The 16,177-nt window shown below is 37.8% G+C and overlaps 1 protein-coding gene across 6 annotated transcripts in view; it reads left to right on the forward strand.

Annotated features, from left to right (window-relative positions):
• Window positions 1-16,177, forward strand: part of MRTFB (myocardin related transcription factor B) — a 319,142-nt gene that overhangs the window by 181,856 nt on the left and 121,109 nt on the right. For 4 of the 6 annotated variants that reach the window (XM_055562733.1, XM_055562734.1, XM_055562735.1 and 1 more), the window contains 2 exons: window positions 1,693-1,909; window positions 8,346-8,408. In XM_055562733.1, the coding sequence (XP_055418708.1) occupies window positions 1,693-1,909; window positions 8,346-8,408 (280 nt within the window). Of the gene's footprint in view, window positions 1-1,692; window positions 1,910-8,345; window positions 8,409-16,177 lie in introns of those variants that run through there. The other 2 variants (XM_055562737.1, XM_055562738.1) reach the window with 2 other exon arrangements.

Here is a 16,177-nt window from a genome sequence, read left to right on the forward strand (position 1 = left end):
AAATTCAGCATTCAAAAAACTAAGATCATGGCATCTAGTCCCATCACTTCATGGCAAATAGACGGTGAAAAGTGGAAACAGTGACAGATTTTATTTTCTTGGGTTCCAGAATCACTGAGGATGGTGACTGCAGCCATGAAACTCTTGCTCCTTGAAAGGAAAGCTATGATAAACCAGACAGACAGAGAAAGAGACTGGGCAATGGCCATTGCTAAAGCCATCAGAATGTATAACATTTATCAGTGAAGGTGGCCATCTTATGTGGCACCCCAGAATAGTTTCAACAGTAATATTGAAGATGACTGACCATAGATCACCATAACAAATTTAATGATAAAAAAGTTTGAAATGTTTCAAAAATTACCCAGCACCACAAAGTGAGCAAATATTGTTGGAAAAATGGTGCCAGTAGACTTGCCTGATGCAGGGTTGTCATAAACTTTCAAGATTTGTTTTTTTGTTTTTAAATGTAGTATCTGCAAAGTGGAATAAAGTAAAGCACAATAAAACAAAGTATGCCTATGTTTACAAGTCACATGTCTGATAAAGAACTTTTGTCCAGAATATGTAAAGAGTTCTTGAAACAATAATAAGAAAATAAAACCACCTATTTAAAATTAATTGAAGATTTGTTCAGATACTTACCTCAAGAAGATATACAGATGACAAATAAGCACATTGAAATATGCTCAACATCATTAGGGAAATGCAAATTAAAACAAGATACCACTACACACCAATTAAAAAAACTAAAATTTTTAAAACTGGCCATAATCAAGTGTTGGCAAGGATGTAGACCAACTAGAATTTTCCTCACTGCTGGTAGGAATGCACAGTGGCACAGCTATTTTGAAAAATAATTTGTTAGTTTCTTTAAAATTTATACATGCAGCTGCCATACAATCTAGCTGTTTCACTGCTATTTACCCAAGAGAAGTGAAAGCATCTATACATACAAGAACATTGATAGCATCTTAATTTGTAAGAGTCAAAAACTGGAATTAACTCAGATGTCCATCAGTAGGAGAGTGGATGAACACACTGATAGAGGATGCTGCTAAGCCTATCAGATGCTTTGCCATCACTTGATACGGACCATCATCCTTTTAGCTTTCAGCTTTCTATACAGTTTTCTTTTTGCCTGCTGCCCAGCCCCTAAGCCAGTGTCACATATTTAGGGTTTTAACTGTGGCTTCAGTACTTCTGTTACCCAGTTTCTGTATTAGTCAGAATGAGCCAGGTTATGCTGTGATAGTAAATAATCCCAAATCTCACTGACTTAGTTTGTCTCTTTGATGTGAACTGTATGTCTCTTGTGGGTTGGCGGAGAGTTGTGTTCTCTGTTCTCACTCTGAGACGTAGGCTGATGGAGGAGTCTTTTATCTGAAACATTGCTGGTTGCTGGGAATGTAGACTTAAGTATTAACACCAATAGCTCTAACTTCCTTTGATGCATAGATAAAAGTATACAAAATACCTTTCAGTATTTATTTACCTAGGTAAACATGGTTTTAAATGGGAGGTATATTATTCCTGTATGTTGGACAAGGAACCTGAATCCAAAGAGGGTAAATGAATGGCAGTCGCCACACAAAAGTGAAACGACGAGAACTCGGGGTTCCCATTTTAATACTTCTGTGCAAATCAGAAAAAGAAATGTACCGTCTATTCACACGTTCTTCATTTTGTCAGTCTCTCCAGCAGACCACATTTAAGAGGCGTCTCATACCCGCTGCTGCCAGTGGCCGGGACACCATGGATCACACAGGGGCACTGGACACCGAGGATGAGCTGGGACCTTTAGCCCATCTCGCTCCAAGTCCTCAAAGTGAAGCCGTTGCCCACGAATTCCAGGAACTCTCCTTGCAGTCCAGTCAGCACCTGCCTCCTCTTAACGAAAGGAAGAATGGTGAGTTCGGCGTGTGCATGGGAGCTTGCCTTTTTGTGAGCCAATGTATCCCTCTGGTAGTAATATGTTGGTCAGTTCCACTGGGCAGCCTGTTCCTGAGGAGAGAACCTCAGAGGGGTGCTGGCTGGTTTTGAGTAATAGCCAGGGTTTCACGTGCCATTCAATTCTTTCATCATTTCCCCAGCATCTCTGGTAGTAACATTATCTTTGGAAATAAGCTTTAGGTTCAACCACTTTAGCACAAGCAGAAGGTCTCAGGCTAGCGTAGCATTGGAAAGCAGCTTTCTGTGCTGGACTTGACTAGATTCTCCTGCCATGTTCCCTGTCTCCAGTGTGCTGTACCTTAACTGTAGAATTGCCAGCATTTGTGCTCTCAGTGATCACTAAGAAAACAAGAATTTCTTGAGTATTTTTTATATTAATGAGGATAGGATATGGCCATATTCTCAGTCTTCAGCTGGCTGATACCTGTATACAAAATGAATAGTTTCTGTTCTTTGTTACCTGTTCAGAAAATCCTCTTGATTAATCAGAGACTTTCTGGAGTCTCCAGAAGGCACAATACTGTCAGTTTTTAACAAAAATGAATAGAGATAGATGAGATACATCTATTTTATAATACTTAAAACATAAAAACTACCAAAGTGTTAAAATTTACAAACTCACTAAGCGTATATATCAAAGGGAAGAATTAAGAATTTCAACTGGATTTGCCACACTTCCATAGTTCTCATGAATCTTCCATTCTCAAATGTGTATTTTAATTAAAAGCCAGAAGAAATAAAACTTGCCCTGTGGAGCACTTCCTTATGTATCTTGTTATATCTTTCTGGGTTCTAAGTGTTTCCTGATCCTTTTCAAATAATGGCCTTATCTTATTCAGGAAAATGGGTTTAAGACACTGCTATTCTCAGCTCTTCAGTACCTGGTTTTGGGTGGGGTGTCCGTATTCTCCCTTCCAACAAGCTCTCTGATGGGTATTGGGCACAACCCTTTTCTGTGCAGTTGGTATAAAGCAGCGTCTCGCTCAGGCCTGTCAAAGCTGTCTGGAGGCTATGGTTAGGTGGTAATGGCTTTAGAACCTTCAATCATTTGGGAGCCTAGCTTTGTCTTAGACAGTAGGGTAGAATATAACCACATTTACTGAAACATGATAAATTGACCACATTTATACAGTATACTTAGACGAGTATCATATTCAAATTATTTCCCTCAAAAAACCCCAAAATGAATTGAACTTGTATAAAATTTCAATAATATACAGTTGCTCAAGAAAATAGTCATATGTAGCAGAGGAGGGAGGTGTAAGGGGAAAGTTTTTGCTTTGTGGAAATTTTACTTGATACAGCTTGCTGCATTCCCTTGCAAGAGTGTTCTCTTGAATATTTATGCCTGAACATAAGGTAAGCCCCAGATATGAGCTGGTTTTCCCCGTATAAAGTTTTAGAGTGAGGGAGATGAAATGGTAAAAATTTGAATTTATTAATTTAGTTACATGTATATAATTAACACCACATATTATGAAGCAGTGCAATAATATAGAGGATTTGTTTTATCCACACTCATATTTCATAAGATCATCTTGCCTAAACTCTGTGTGTCTGTGTGGTGTTTTTATCATCAGTAGGAACCCCCCCTGCATCATTCGTGCAGCACTGAAATCCAGGGTGCATCTTCATTTGTGTCTCTCTTGTTTGAGTTACACCGGTTTTTAGATACATGCACGATCTGACACTGAAGGTTTTATGTCTAAACCGCAAGTACCATTCCCAGAACAGTGGGGCTGTTTTTCATGTGTTCTACAGTGTTGTGTTTGTAATCACTCATGTTTGATTTGCAATTGGTCATAACATTTTAGGAGGCTGTAATTTCTGTTATAGAATTTAATCATCTTTTTTTTTTTTTTTTTTCTGAGTGGCTAACACATGTAACTGGTTTAAAATGCAGGGGATACCAGTGACTACACGGTGAAAAGTCAGTTACCCTCCCAGTCGTGCCCCTCAGCTGCACAGTTACTCCTCCAGAATTAACCTCTCTTACTTGTGTCCTTTCTGAGAGAATGGTATTTGACTACCTTTTTAAAAGCAGTGTCTGAAAATCTTTCTTTGTAACAACAGCCAACACTTCATTTTAAGGTTATCTGGAAATAATGTGTTGGTTCTTTTCTTCCTTTTTTTTCCTGATTCTATTAAAACATTTCTATAAACAGACTAAAACCAGCTTCTAGGGAAGTTGATTTTTAAGTTAATGCGTTTTCGTCAAGTACTTTTTTGTTCAAGATTAAGTAAATGAAAGAGCATCTCATTATACACTGTGTAAGGACTCAAATATAGACAGTCTCCTCTTTCTTAATATGTGACTTCAGAAAGTTAAAAATCTTACCTTATATTCAGGCGTATTATACTCTAATTTCAAGCTTATGAAATGTTAGCCTAAGTTGCATATACCTTCCAAGACATAAATGAATTGTTGTACAGCTGTCAAAAATACAGGTTTTTGGATATGGGAACGTAAAGAGAGTAGAACAACATCAGACAGTCTATAGGTAGAAAAACCGTAACATTCTTCCCTTGGTGATTTTTTAATGTTTATTCTTCATCTTTTTAGGTCTTCTTAATTCCATCTTTAAATCATATCATGTACAAAATGTAGATGTTAGCCTCAAAATTAATTAATAGAAAGTACTATATTGGGCTTCCCAGGTGGCGCTAGTGGTAAAGAACCCGCCTGCCAACGCAGGAGACATAAGAGATGCGGCTTCGATCCCTGGGTTGGGAAGATCACCTGGAGGAGGGCATGGCAACCCACTCCAGTATTTTTGCCTGGAGAATCCCATGGACAGAGGAGCCTGGCAGGCTACAGTCCATAGCGTTGCCAAGAGTCGGAAATGACTCAAGCGACTTTAGCATACATAGCACAGTACGTTTAGATATTTTGAAATAATCAAATATAGATTTTTTGTGTGTGTGATTATGTTTTATTGTTGTTTGCTAAGCTTTTGAATTTTGCTTGTTAGAATTACTTTCTTTTGGAGAGGAAATGAAGATATTTCAATTTGGGATTGGTATGTAGACAGATTGTATCACTAAATAGTTTGTAAATAAACTTTATAAGGAAAATGAAGTTGATACCTAAGTACAGTAATGAGTCTAGGGTCTTCCCTTATTTTTGATTAAAACTTATATTGGCAGTGGTGGTGGAGTGATAGAATATTCCCACTGCTGGGGTAAATATGAAAGATGTTTAGTAAAGGTAAGCTAGGGCTTTCCTTTACCCTTGAATGTGGGCAAAATATTTCTCAAGTTAATGGCATTTCAGCAGTAAGTGTACCATTTAGGCAACTAACTCTTCCCAACAGGACAGTCTTCCATAAAGGATGGTAGATATACTTTTACTAAATAACGTACCTTTCTAAAAGAATGCATGTTGTTCAGTTGCTAAGTCATGTCCAACTTCTTGCGACCCCATGGACTGCAGCATGCCAGACTCCCCTGTCTTTTACTGTCTCTCAGAGTCTGCATACACAGGAAAACTGAGCTTTGTTTTGACATAATATATACATAATAGATCCATTTTCACGTTTCCATGTCAACATTCCTTTAGATGGTTAACACTGAGAAAAAGAGGGATTTCAGTCAAAGGGAAAGTTAGTTCTTTTATTGTTTATAAAAGAAAGCCTTAGGTGCTCTAAGGTGAATTTCACTTATAAAAGCAGGGAAGGGCAGAATAGATGGAAACAACATACCTGAAAGAGCTACAGCTCTTTGTGCCCACGCTTAGATGAGACCATGAGGAAGAAGCTTTTCATTCATGAAGTCATTTAAGACTGAGAAGTGTGCTGGTTGGTGAACTTAAGCTTTTAGCTCACTACCAGCATTTTCACAGAGTAAACCAGTAAGTTGACATAGATTCCCCCCTCATAAAGAGTTCCTGATTTTGGTGCTTCTTTGCACGTCTCTGAAGATCTCATCATGTTAACATGACTGTAGACATCCCACAGGCCAGCTGTCCGTGTCACGTACTGGGAAAATGAGTATCTGCCCCCTTTCCCTTTCTGTATTAGCAGGTTTTTTGAAACTGTATGTACTACTGAGTAGTCACTGTGTTTTAGGCCTTCATAGAGAAGAGTGACTTAATTTGTTATTCTTACTTTAAACTTTGGTATCATTGGTTACTGCACTTATTAGGTCTTTGAGCTTGTGGGCCCATCTTGAAAACTTTTTAAAGATTTTCCATCTGTTAAATGGGTCACACTGAACAGTTTTAGACTTCACTTGTTCTGTTCCAGATGACCACTTATTAGAGAGAAAATAATTTATTCCAAAGTTTCTTACATGCAAGGAATTCAAGGTGGCTCTTTACATTGGATTCAATACAGGTATATAATACAGAGGCAAACAGTCTGAACTTTGCATGGAGCCCAGCCAAAGGAAATTGCGCGCCTTGTACCATAGAATATAAGTTGTATATGTTCACAACTGATCTTTTCTATGGGTTTTACTTTGAAAACAATTCCCCACACCTCATTAACCTTTAGACTTTACTGTCAGTCTAGGTGTTTGGAAGAGCACAAAGGTGCTCAGGATTTGTCTTGTGTAACACCCTGTTTTGTAGAATATGCACCAGCTGATATGGTTGGTGAAAGAGAAGATAGTTCTATTTTTCTCTGGAGCAAACAGCGAGACATGAAATTCTCATAGTGTCACAACTGGGAATGAAATAGTTGGATGCTGAATAGCCAAGACGTGAAACTGTGGGATTCTTGCTTTCCCTTTCTATAACTAGAGGTAATAGAAATGAATAATTTTATGTAAAATTGTTTTGTCATTGACTTTATAATTAACATATTTAGGTTCTTCAATATTTGAAATAATTCTCAAGGATATTGATAAACATTCTGATACATTTAGATAGTAGATTTCTTTTCCGACTCTCAAGAGTTACTGAGGAGTACTTGGACTAAGAGAAATATGTACTCTGTAACTGTAATTTTCCTTAGTTTTTATCATATTTTTAAAATTAGTCTTTAGGACTTAAAGTAAACACAATTAAAAGTTTTAAAGTTAGCTACAAACTTCTGGGCAGCTGCAAATGAAATTCTTGATTAATTGTGGCAGCTCTCATTCTTTTTGTTTGTGACAATTTCTTGGAGCCTTCGAAATGAAAAGGAAGCCGTGTAAGTAGCTTAAGGGTGAGGTCCTCTCTTCCACAATGGTCTTTATAGTCTCCTATTAAATAGCATGTTTTGTTTTACAGTATAAATAAGCACCTGTAACCCTGTCCACCTTCGTTTTTCTACTGTGGATTTCTTATTTGGATAGTTTTGCTGTTACTGAGAGTTTGGCTTGCTTCAGTGCATTGCTGGACACACCCAGACAAAGCATATGTGGAGGGAGGGTGGCGGCTGGACGAGGACTCACAGCCTGCCTTTGGAGCCGGCAGAGTCAGAACACTAACTTAGGCCTGCCTTAGTTCTCACTGTCACCGAGGGGATGGGTGAGGCGCACTACAGTTTCAGAAACACAGCAACAAGACCACAGGCCCCAGCTACAGCGCTCTTGAAGCCTCATTTTGAGTTATTTTTCCAGTCTTAAAAGTTGTGTCCTCTTGCAGAAATTCGTTTGAAATGTCAACAATTAACATTTATTATGTCTAAGCTTTAGAACATAATAGTAATTAGCAGTTTAATCCAGTATGAGACCTCATGATCTTAAACCGCATTTATGTAAGATTTTTATAAGACTTTTCTAGAGTCATAGAAGTACATTTTTTATTATATAGGTTTGATAATTTTTGTAAAACTAGAGTCCACCATATGATGCATATTAGTCACTGGAGCAGCGAATAAACTGAAATCAATTTATTAAGAAACAGTCTCTCTCCTGTCCCTCAGAATGCAATTTTTAAAAAGAACATATGTAATATGAATGATTAGTTAATAAATGTTACTCAGTTATAATTCCCTATCTACTTAGGCCTTTCAGGGCTACTTGGAATTGAATAGTTTATAATCAGACCTTTTGCTGGGCTGAGAGACTTTGTTGAAATTAAGTCAGGGCTCTTCTCACTTAGGTCTGACCCTAACCCAACCATAGGACCTCCTCTAGCTACAAAGGTAGAGAAGGGGTAGATAAGGGATGCCTGCTGTCTACCATAACCCAATAAATATACAGAGTATACTAGAAAAAAGTGACCTATGATTTTTTTCTTTGTTATTATATTTTATTTTAAGGCATCAGTAATGAAGTATTATTGTGAAAGAAAGCAAAAGGACAAATATGTTGGAGTAACAAATGAACTGTAATTTTCTCTTTGATTTATAGTTAATAATCACCCAGACTAATTAGCAAATATCCTACCCAGTGTTTATCTAACTCCTTTAAATTAATCCATACTGCTGGCTACCCTCACCTGCTGCCCTCACTATTATTAACAGGAAGTATAGTCTTTTGGGAGTCAGGACTCCAGTCTCCTCTGCTGACTCAGTCTGTGAGCATGGGTAAGTCTCGAGCTCTCTGTGTTGCGATTATGCCCATTGTAATTGTAATATTCATATGGTAGCTTTCAGCCCATGTGTCGTTCTCTGGCTGCCCTTCCTCGTTACATCGTATGTTCTTATATCTCATCTGTCACTTTCGCCTTGTGCTGTTCGTTCGGCAGCAGAAACAGAAAGAATGGAAGATAACTTCCATCTCAGTTAACCAATGGAATTTTCCATAGATATGAAGTAGTAATGTCACTGTTTTTAATATGTTCCTCATAGATGTATTATTAAACATACATGCCAGCTCATTCAGTCAGTCAGACTCCCCTCCCCCCATGTTTAAAAGGAAAGAGAAATTGGCTCAATTTGTGTTATCCTAAAAAGATTACATCTAATGTGGAATATGCAGTGTCATTCTATTCATGGTTTTCAAGGGTTGGCAGGTATGTATTTACATTTTTATAACAGGATCAGACTCAATTAAAAGACAATATTTTAACTTTATATTAAGCCTGAATCATTCATGTCCTTTTCTGGTTGCTTATGTTGTTTTTTTATTAAGAAAATGCTAATCGTTGGGTATCTATTTCACTAACTTAAATTTTTGATCTATGACCTCTGTGTTTAGTAAAGTCTGATCACAGCCTTTTGCCTTTGGTTCTTATAAGTTAAGTTTAAAAACTGACAAATGTTAGAATTTGTCAGTACTCTGCAGTATTGAGATTTATAGCTACAAAATAGGAGACGTTCTTTGACAATCCTTGTTCCTGACACAGCAGTTTAGAAGTGTATCGATTAGAGCAGCTATCATATACTATATAAGAGAAAAGTTTGCCATATCAGAATGCTTAGCTTTCCCAAAATATTAAAAGAAATTAGTATTTCAAGAGTAGAAATGGGTTTACTTTTTATTATTAGAAAATATTGATTGAATGATCATTGTGTGTCCTACCGTAAATAATTCTCAGATCTTAGGCTTCTGGTACAGTGTTGGCAGTTCAGTAGGAAATTCTCATAAAATTGTTAGACTCATAGATCTTTCAAAGTAGTTCCCTCAGCTAAAGAAATTAATTTAGAGATGATTCTCTCAGATAACTGGGAGGAAGAAGAACCTAATTTTAAAGAGCGAGTGCAGAGTATAAGCCTGCTCTGTGGCACTAGATGTGTGGTCTGAGGGCACACAAGCGTGTGTCTGTCATGTGTGAAAAGGAGTCAGGTTAGGTGTGCAGCCCAGGTTACTGGAGGCTTGGATGAAGTAGAGCACTGATGGTAACTCCATGTACATGATGCAGTGTAAGTACTGAGTACACGCCATAGGCACCCGGCATCGCATGCTGGATGTTAAAGTAAAGCACCATGAAATAAGCAGTGGTGAAGCATGCACAGTGGGTCAGGGCACCAACTCTGGAGCCATCCCGTCTGGTTCACCATTACTAGCTGTGAGAACTGAGATGAATTAATTGTCTGCTTTTTGCCTCAGTTTCCTCCTCTGTAAAATGGGGACCATATAGTACCTGCCTTATGGGGGTTGCTGTGAGGGTTGAATAAGTTCATATAAGTCAAGTATTTAGAACAACATGGTCATATAATTAGCACTTTATAACTGTTCATTATTATTGTGTATATTTTGATAAATTCATACTTGGGAAATAGTTTTTCAGGGTTCCACCATGGTGTTTGATACCTTACTGTTTCTTGCAATAGTCCCAGTAATTTTGGCCCCCATTTGCATACATATTTCTTTTTAAAAATGTCAAAATGACATGCCGTTTTTGAATGTTTCGCTGTGTACCTACATAACATTTGAAGAGCACTGATGTTGTGGGAGCTAAGCAGGCGAATGTAGTAGGCACGCGTTTCCCATGAAGTTTGTCTCCCTTGTTGGTACTGCCAGTTCCCACAATCCTAGCATTCCCTGGGCATCAGTCAGTGTCTGCAAGGAATGACTTTCAAATATTAAAGCATGTGAAAAGACAAACAGGCCAAAACTCAGAGCTCTCTAGGGACTATGACCTCCAAAACAGACTCCGTTCTGACATTTTCACAGGCCGCTTGAAGGAATTCCAGTAGGGTCATTCCATTTGGTAAACTCCTAAACAAACCCTCTGTCATCAAAGACTGATTTATAGATTTTTCTTCTTCTTACATAGTTGTTCTGAAGAGATTAAGATAGTAGATATGATTGCTGAGACTCTTTCAAGCCGTCTGATTGTATATGATAAGTACTGTACAGAAGACTTTTGGTATTTTGAAGTAATAAAACAGTTATTTGTTATGTTTAAAGAGAGTTCTTGCTCTGAGTTGTCTCTTAAATTTTTTTCTTTTTTGTTTTGATTCCAGGAAATCTATGTCATAATCACATCTCTAAATTAAAATTCTTTCATTTATGAGCCCAATTATTTAACAGCAAAATTAATTAACTTCAGAAATGATCTTTTAAAAAAGTAATGTATGTATTAAAAATATGTATATAATGACTTGTCTCACAATGACTTTTGAAATATGTGAAACAGAAACAGATCTAGTGATGTAGAATGTTCTTGGTTTGATGGCAGTTGTGTAAATGATGCTTCAAGGTCATAGAGTGGGGAGACAGATCTGTAAATTGTTTTTTAATTAATCTGAATTCTGTTAATATATTGTGTATTATGAGGCATTTCTTTTATTTTTTATTTTTTAATTTCATTTAATTTTATTTTTAAACTTTACATAATTGTATTAGTTTTGAGGCATTTCTTTTAAAAAATAGTGGTAAACATAAATGAGAAGGGCAGAACCCAAGAGATTTGAAGGCTGGACAACTTAAGGAAATGGGTAATTAGGTTTATTTGGTTTATAGTTGACCTTAAATGCTATAGCCTCACGGTTGTCCCGGTCTGAAATCTAAGTGGCATGTATGAAATTCCAGGGATGAACAGCATATCACATATGAAGGATTGGGTTTATTGGGGGACTTTGTGTGGTTGGTTTCCTCCTGTGCATGTTTCTTTTCAGTGAGTTAATCCTTTAATGCACAATCAAAAATTGCTTATGATGTGATATCTGAGTCTGTTGTAGGATTGTAAAATGTTTTAAACAACTTTAAAATGGAAAAAAAAATGAAACACAGGAAGTAAATTGATATATGACCTTAACCAAGCCTCTTAAAATTAGTAGTAAAAAAGAAACCCAGGATGTTTAAGAGATCTCCTTAGTAAAATGGAATGAAATAGAAAGATGCTTAGTAATTGATCATCAATAATATTGAATGTATTTAAGAATTTTTTGGCTCTTGATTGAGGTATAAAATATATATAATGAAAAAGGTATTTCTGGTCATGTTACCTTTTTTCTCAAGCTTAGAATTAAAAAATGATACTTTAACTAGATAACCCAGTGCTCTTAGGAGAAAGTATTGCTTTTCTAATACACTTTTAAAAGCTAGATTTTTCCACTCTCACTTTTTATTTCTGTGAAATAGTCTGTTTCTCAAAGACAGGGAATTTGGTTAAATAACTTGCTGATAAAGTAGTGAAATCTCTAGTTGTAAATTTGTTTGTGCATAGAGACACAGCTTCTCTACGAAGCTGCTTGCTTGACTGCTGTTTTCCCCACCCTCAACACAAATACTTACACTTTCAAAAATTTGAAGGTTTTATTTGGACACCCAAATATTTTAATTTGGAGGGTTTTCTAAATAAATGGATTTAAACATACTCAAATAAAATTAGCACTGAAAAATTTGAAATTTAAAGAAATCCAAGAACTTAGTCCTAAACTCTGAATTTCAGAATCTAGTGGCTTTAGAGAGTAACTTTGGTTTTTGTTTTCTTCACCTGTTACTCTGAAACTATTTAAAGTAGTTCTTATGTTTATCATTTCATGATATATCCTTTCTGAGCTTTTACTTTTAACCCACCTGTACTTTTGTGTTTAAAGTACATTTCTTATAGACAGCACAGAGCTGGACTTTCTTTTTTTAAATGTAGCCTGGCAATCTCTGTCTTTCATTTGTGATGTTTAGATTATTTACATTTAAGGTAATTATTGATATGTCTGATGTATTAGTTACCTATTGCTGTGTAACAAACTGCTTCATACCTTAACAGCTTCACACAGGACACATTTATGATCTGAACAGTTTCTGTGGATCAGGAATTCAGGCACAGCTTAACTTGGTACCTCTGCTTCACAAGCCTGTAGTCAGGTTTCAGGCAAGGCTCTGGTTCATCTGAACGTTCAACTGGGGAATGATCCACTTCTAACCTTAGTTAAGTTGTTCTTGGCAAGATTCAGTACCTTGAGGGCTGTTGGACTAAGTGCCTCCGTTCCTTGCTGGCTGTTGGCTGGAGGCCACCCTCAGTTCTTGCCACGTGGGCCTCTCCAGCATGGCAGCTTATTTTATCAAAGTCAGTAAGAATAATGCTAGCAAGACAAAAATGATAATTTTTTGCAACATTTCCTTAACATTGTCCTGGTATATTGATGGGCTTCCCTAATAGCTCAGTTGGTAAAGAATCCGCCTGCAATGCAGGAGACCCCAGTTTGATTCCCAGATCTGGAAGATCCGCTGGAAAAGGGATAGGGTACCCACTCCAGTATTCTTGGGCTTCCCTTGTGGCTCAGCTGGTAAAGAATCTGCCGCAATGCGGGAGACCTAGGTTCGATCTCTGGGTTGGGAAGATCCCCTGGAGAAGGAAAAGGCTATCCACCCCAGTATTCTGTTGATTAGAAGCAGATTGCTCAAGGGGAGAGGATTATTTAAGACCATAAATATCAAAAGGCTAGGATCATTGAGGATTGTCTTAGAGGCTACCTACCACAAATGAGTTTAAATCTATCATTTTGTTGTATGTAGAACTGAACTGAACTGAACTGAATGTTTGTCCATTCTGTTCTTTATTCCTCTCTTCTTGCCTGTTTTTTTTAAGTTATTCTTTTTTTTTAGTATTTCATTTCATTATTATTTTTACATCATCTTATTAGTTCTGCTTCTTTATTCCCCTGAGTTTACTGATCTTTTCTAATGCAGGTCTAACATGTTGTTAATGCTATCCAGTAAAATGTTTATCTTAGCTATTATATTTTTATCTCTAGAGGTTCCTTTTTGCGTTGTCCATTTCTGTTTTCATTATATTCCCTTTTTGCTTTAAATATTTGCACATAGTTGTCAGTGTAAATAGTTCCTTTTTTCTGTCATTTCTGGGTTTGTTTTTATTGATAAATTTTTCTCATGTTCAAGAAGTGTTTTCTTGCCTCTTTGCAGGTAGCCTTGTAATTTTTTATTGGAGATCAGTTCAGTCACTCAGTTGTGTCCAACTCTTTGCGACCCCATGGACTGCAGCATGCCAGGCCTCCCTGTGCATTACCAACTCCCAGAGTTTACCCAAACTCATGTCCATTGAGTTGGTGATGCCATCCAACCATCTCATCCTCTGCCACCCCCTTCTCCTCCTCCCTCAATCTTTCCCAGAATTAGGGTCTTTTCAAATGAGTCAGCTCTTTGCATCAGATAGCCAAAGTATTGGAGTTTCAGCTTCAACGTCAGTCCTTCCAGTGAATATGCTGGTTGGATCTCCTTGCAGTCCAAGGGACTCTCAAGAGTCTTCTCCAACACCACAGTTCAAAAGCATCAATTCTTCGGCGCTCAGCTTTCTTCACAGTCCAACTCTCACATCCATACATGACCACTGGAAAAACCATAGCCTTGAATAGACAGACCTTTGTTGGCAAAGTAATGTCTCTGCTTTTCAATATGCTATCTAGGTTAGTCATAACTTTCCTTCCAAGGAGTAAGCGTCTTTTAATTTCATGGCTGCAGTCACCATCTGCAGTGATTTTGGAGCCTCAAAAAATAATGCCTGACACTATTTCCACTGTTTCCCCATCTATTTGCCTTGGAGTGATGGGACCGGATGCCATGATCTTCATTTTCTGAATGCTGAGCTTTAAGCCAACTTTTTCACTCTCCTCTTTCACTTTCATCAAGAGGCTCTTTAGTTCCTCTTCACTTTCTGCCATAAGGGTGGTGTCATCTGCATATCTGAGGTTATTGATATTTCTCCCGGCAGTCTTGATTCCAGCTTGTTCTTCTTCCAGCCCAGCGTTTCTCATGACGTACTCTGCATATAAGTTAAATAAGCAGGGTGACAATATGCAGCCTTGACATACTCCTTTTCCTATTTGGAATCAGTCTGTTGTTCCATGTCCAGTTCTAACTGTTGCTTCCTGACCTGCATACAGGTTTCTCAAGAGGCAGGTCAGGTGGTCTGGCATTCCCATCTCTTTCAGAATCTTCCACAGTTTATTGTGATCCACACAGTCAAAGGCTTTGGCATAGTCAATAAAGCAGAAATCTATGTTTTTCTAGAACTCTCTTGCTTTTTCAATGACCCAGCAGATGTTGGCAATTTGGTCTCTGGTTCCTCTGCCTTTTCTACAACCAGCTTGAACATCTGAAAGTTCACGGTTCACATATTGCTGAAGCCTGGCTTGGAGAATTTTGAGCATTACTTTACTAGCGTGTGAGATGAGTTCAGCTGTGCGGTAGTTTGAGCATTCTTTGGCATTGCCTTTCTTTGGGATTGGAATGAAAACTGACCTTTTCCAGTCCTGTGGCCACTGCTGAGTTTTCCAAATGTGCTGGCATATTGAGTGCAGCACTTTCACAGCATCATCTTTCAGGATTTGAAATAGCTCCACTGGAATTCCATCGCCTCCACTAGCTTTGTTCGTAGTGATGCTTTCTAAGGCCCACTTACTTCACATTCCAGAATCTTTGGCTCTAGGTGAGTGATCACACCATCATGATTATCTGGGTCTTGAAGATCCTTTTTGTACAGTTCTTCTGTGTATTCTTGCCACCTCCTCAGCATAGATCCCTCCTTTTCTGCACTGCAGATTCTGGCTGCCTTAGCCTCCCAAAGCTCTCATCTCTGTCTCAGTTCAGCAAGTGTGTTTGAGTTTCAGTCTAGAGATTGCCTCCAGACAGAAAGCTAGGGTAGCTGTAAGGCCCATCTCCTTTGTTTCCCTACTCCTGGGGGCCACAGTCCTGAGTTGCCTGCTCCTCTGTGTAGGAGAGCAGTCGTTTCGTGTATTTTGTCCAGTCAGGCTACCTAGTTTCTTATAGTGAGAGGTTAGGAGTAGTTCTGTTATTCCATAATAGCTGAAGACGAAGTTGGGAATTGGGATTTTAACTCAAGGCCGGTGCTTTTCCCGTGAGACATGTTTCCTCTTTGGATACAGGTAACCTGGCTTTCTGATTAGATTGCAGCTGCAGTGTCATTTTATTTTCAGATCCCACCAAACATTCCAGCCTTATTGGACACACCAGGGTGCTCCTGGTGTTTGATCACTGAATGAATGAAACCAGATTTTTGGTTAAAAACTAAGTCTGAGTTTTGGTTGGTTCTTATGACAAGTAGCTTTCCAGCTTCTGCTCTTGGCATGAACGGTCCGTTAGCAAGGTTATCATAAAGATATATGTTAGAGCTTCTTAGATAACAAGGAGCCAGTGACACAGTTATTTGGTTCAAGAAATCACTTTTTTACCTGAACACCAGTGTTCATAGCAGCATTATTTACAATAGCAAAGATATAGAACCTATGTAAGTGTCCATCAACAGATGAATGGATATAGAAGATGTGATTATATGTAATGAAATACTACTTAGCCACAAAAGAGAATGAAAATTTGCATTTTCACAAACATGGATGGATCTGGAGGGTATTGTGCTTAACGAAATAAGACCGAGAAAGACAAAGACTTTATATTATCACTTATATGTGGAATCTAAAAAATAAAA

This window comes from Bubalus kerabau, chromosome 23 (assembly GCF_029407905.1).
Source record: "Bubalus kerabau isolate K-KA32 ecotype Philippines breed swamp buffalo chromosome 23, PCC_UOA_SB_1v2, whole genome shotgun sequence".
Classification (NCBI taxonomy): Eukaryota; Metazoa; Chordata; class Mammalia; order Artiodactyla; family Bovidae; genus Bubalus; species Bubalus kerabau.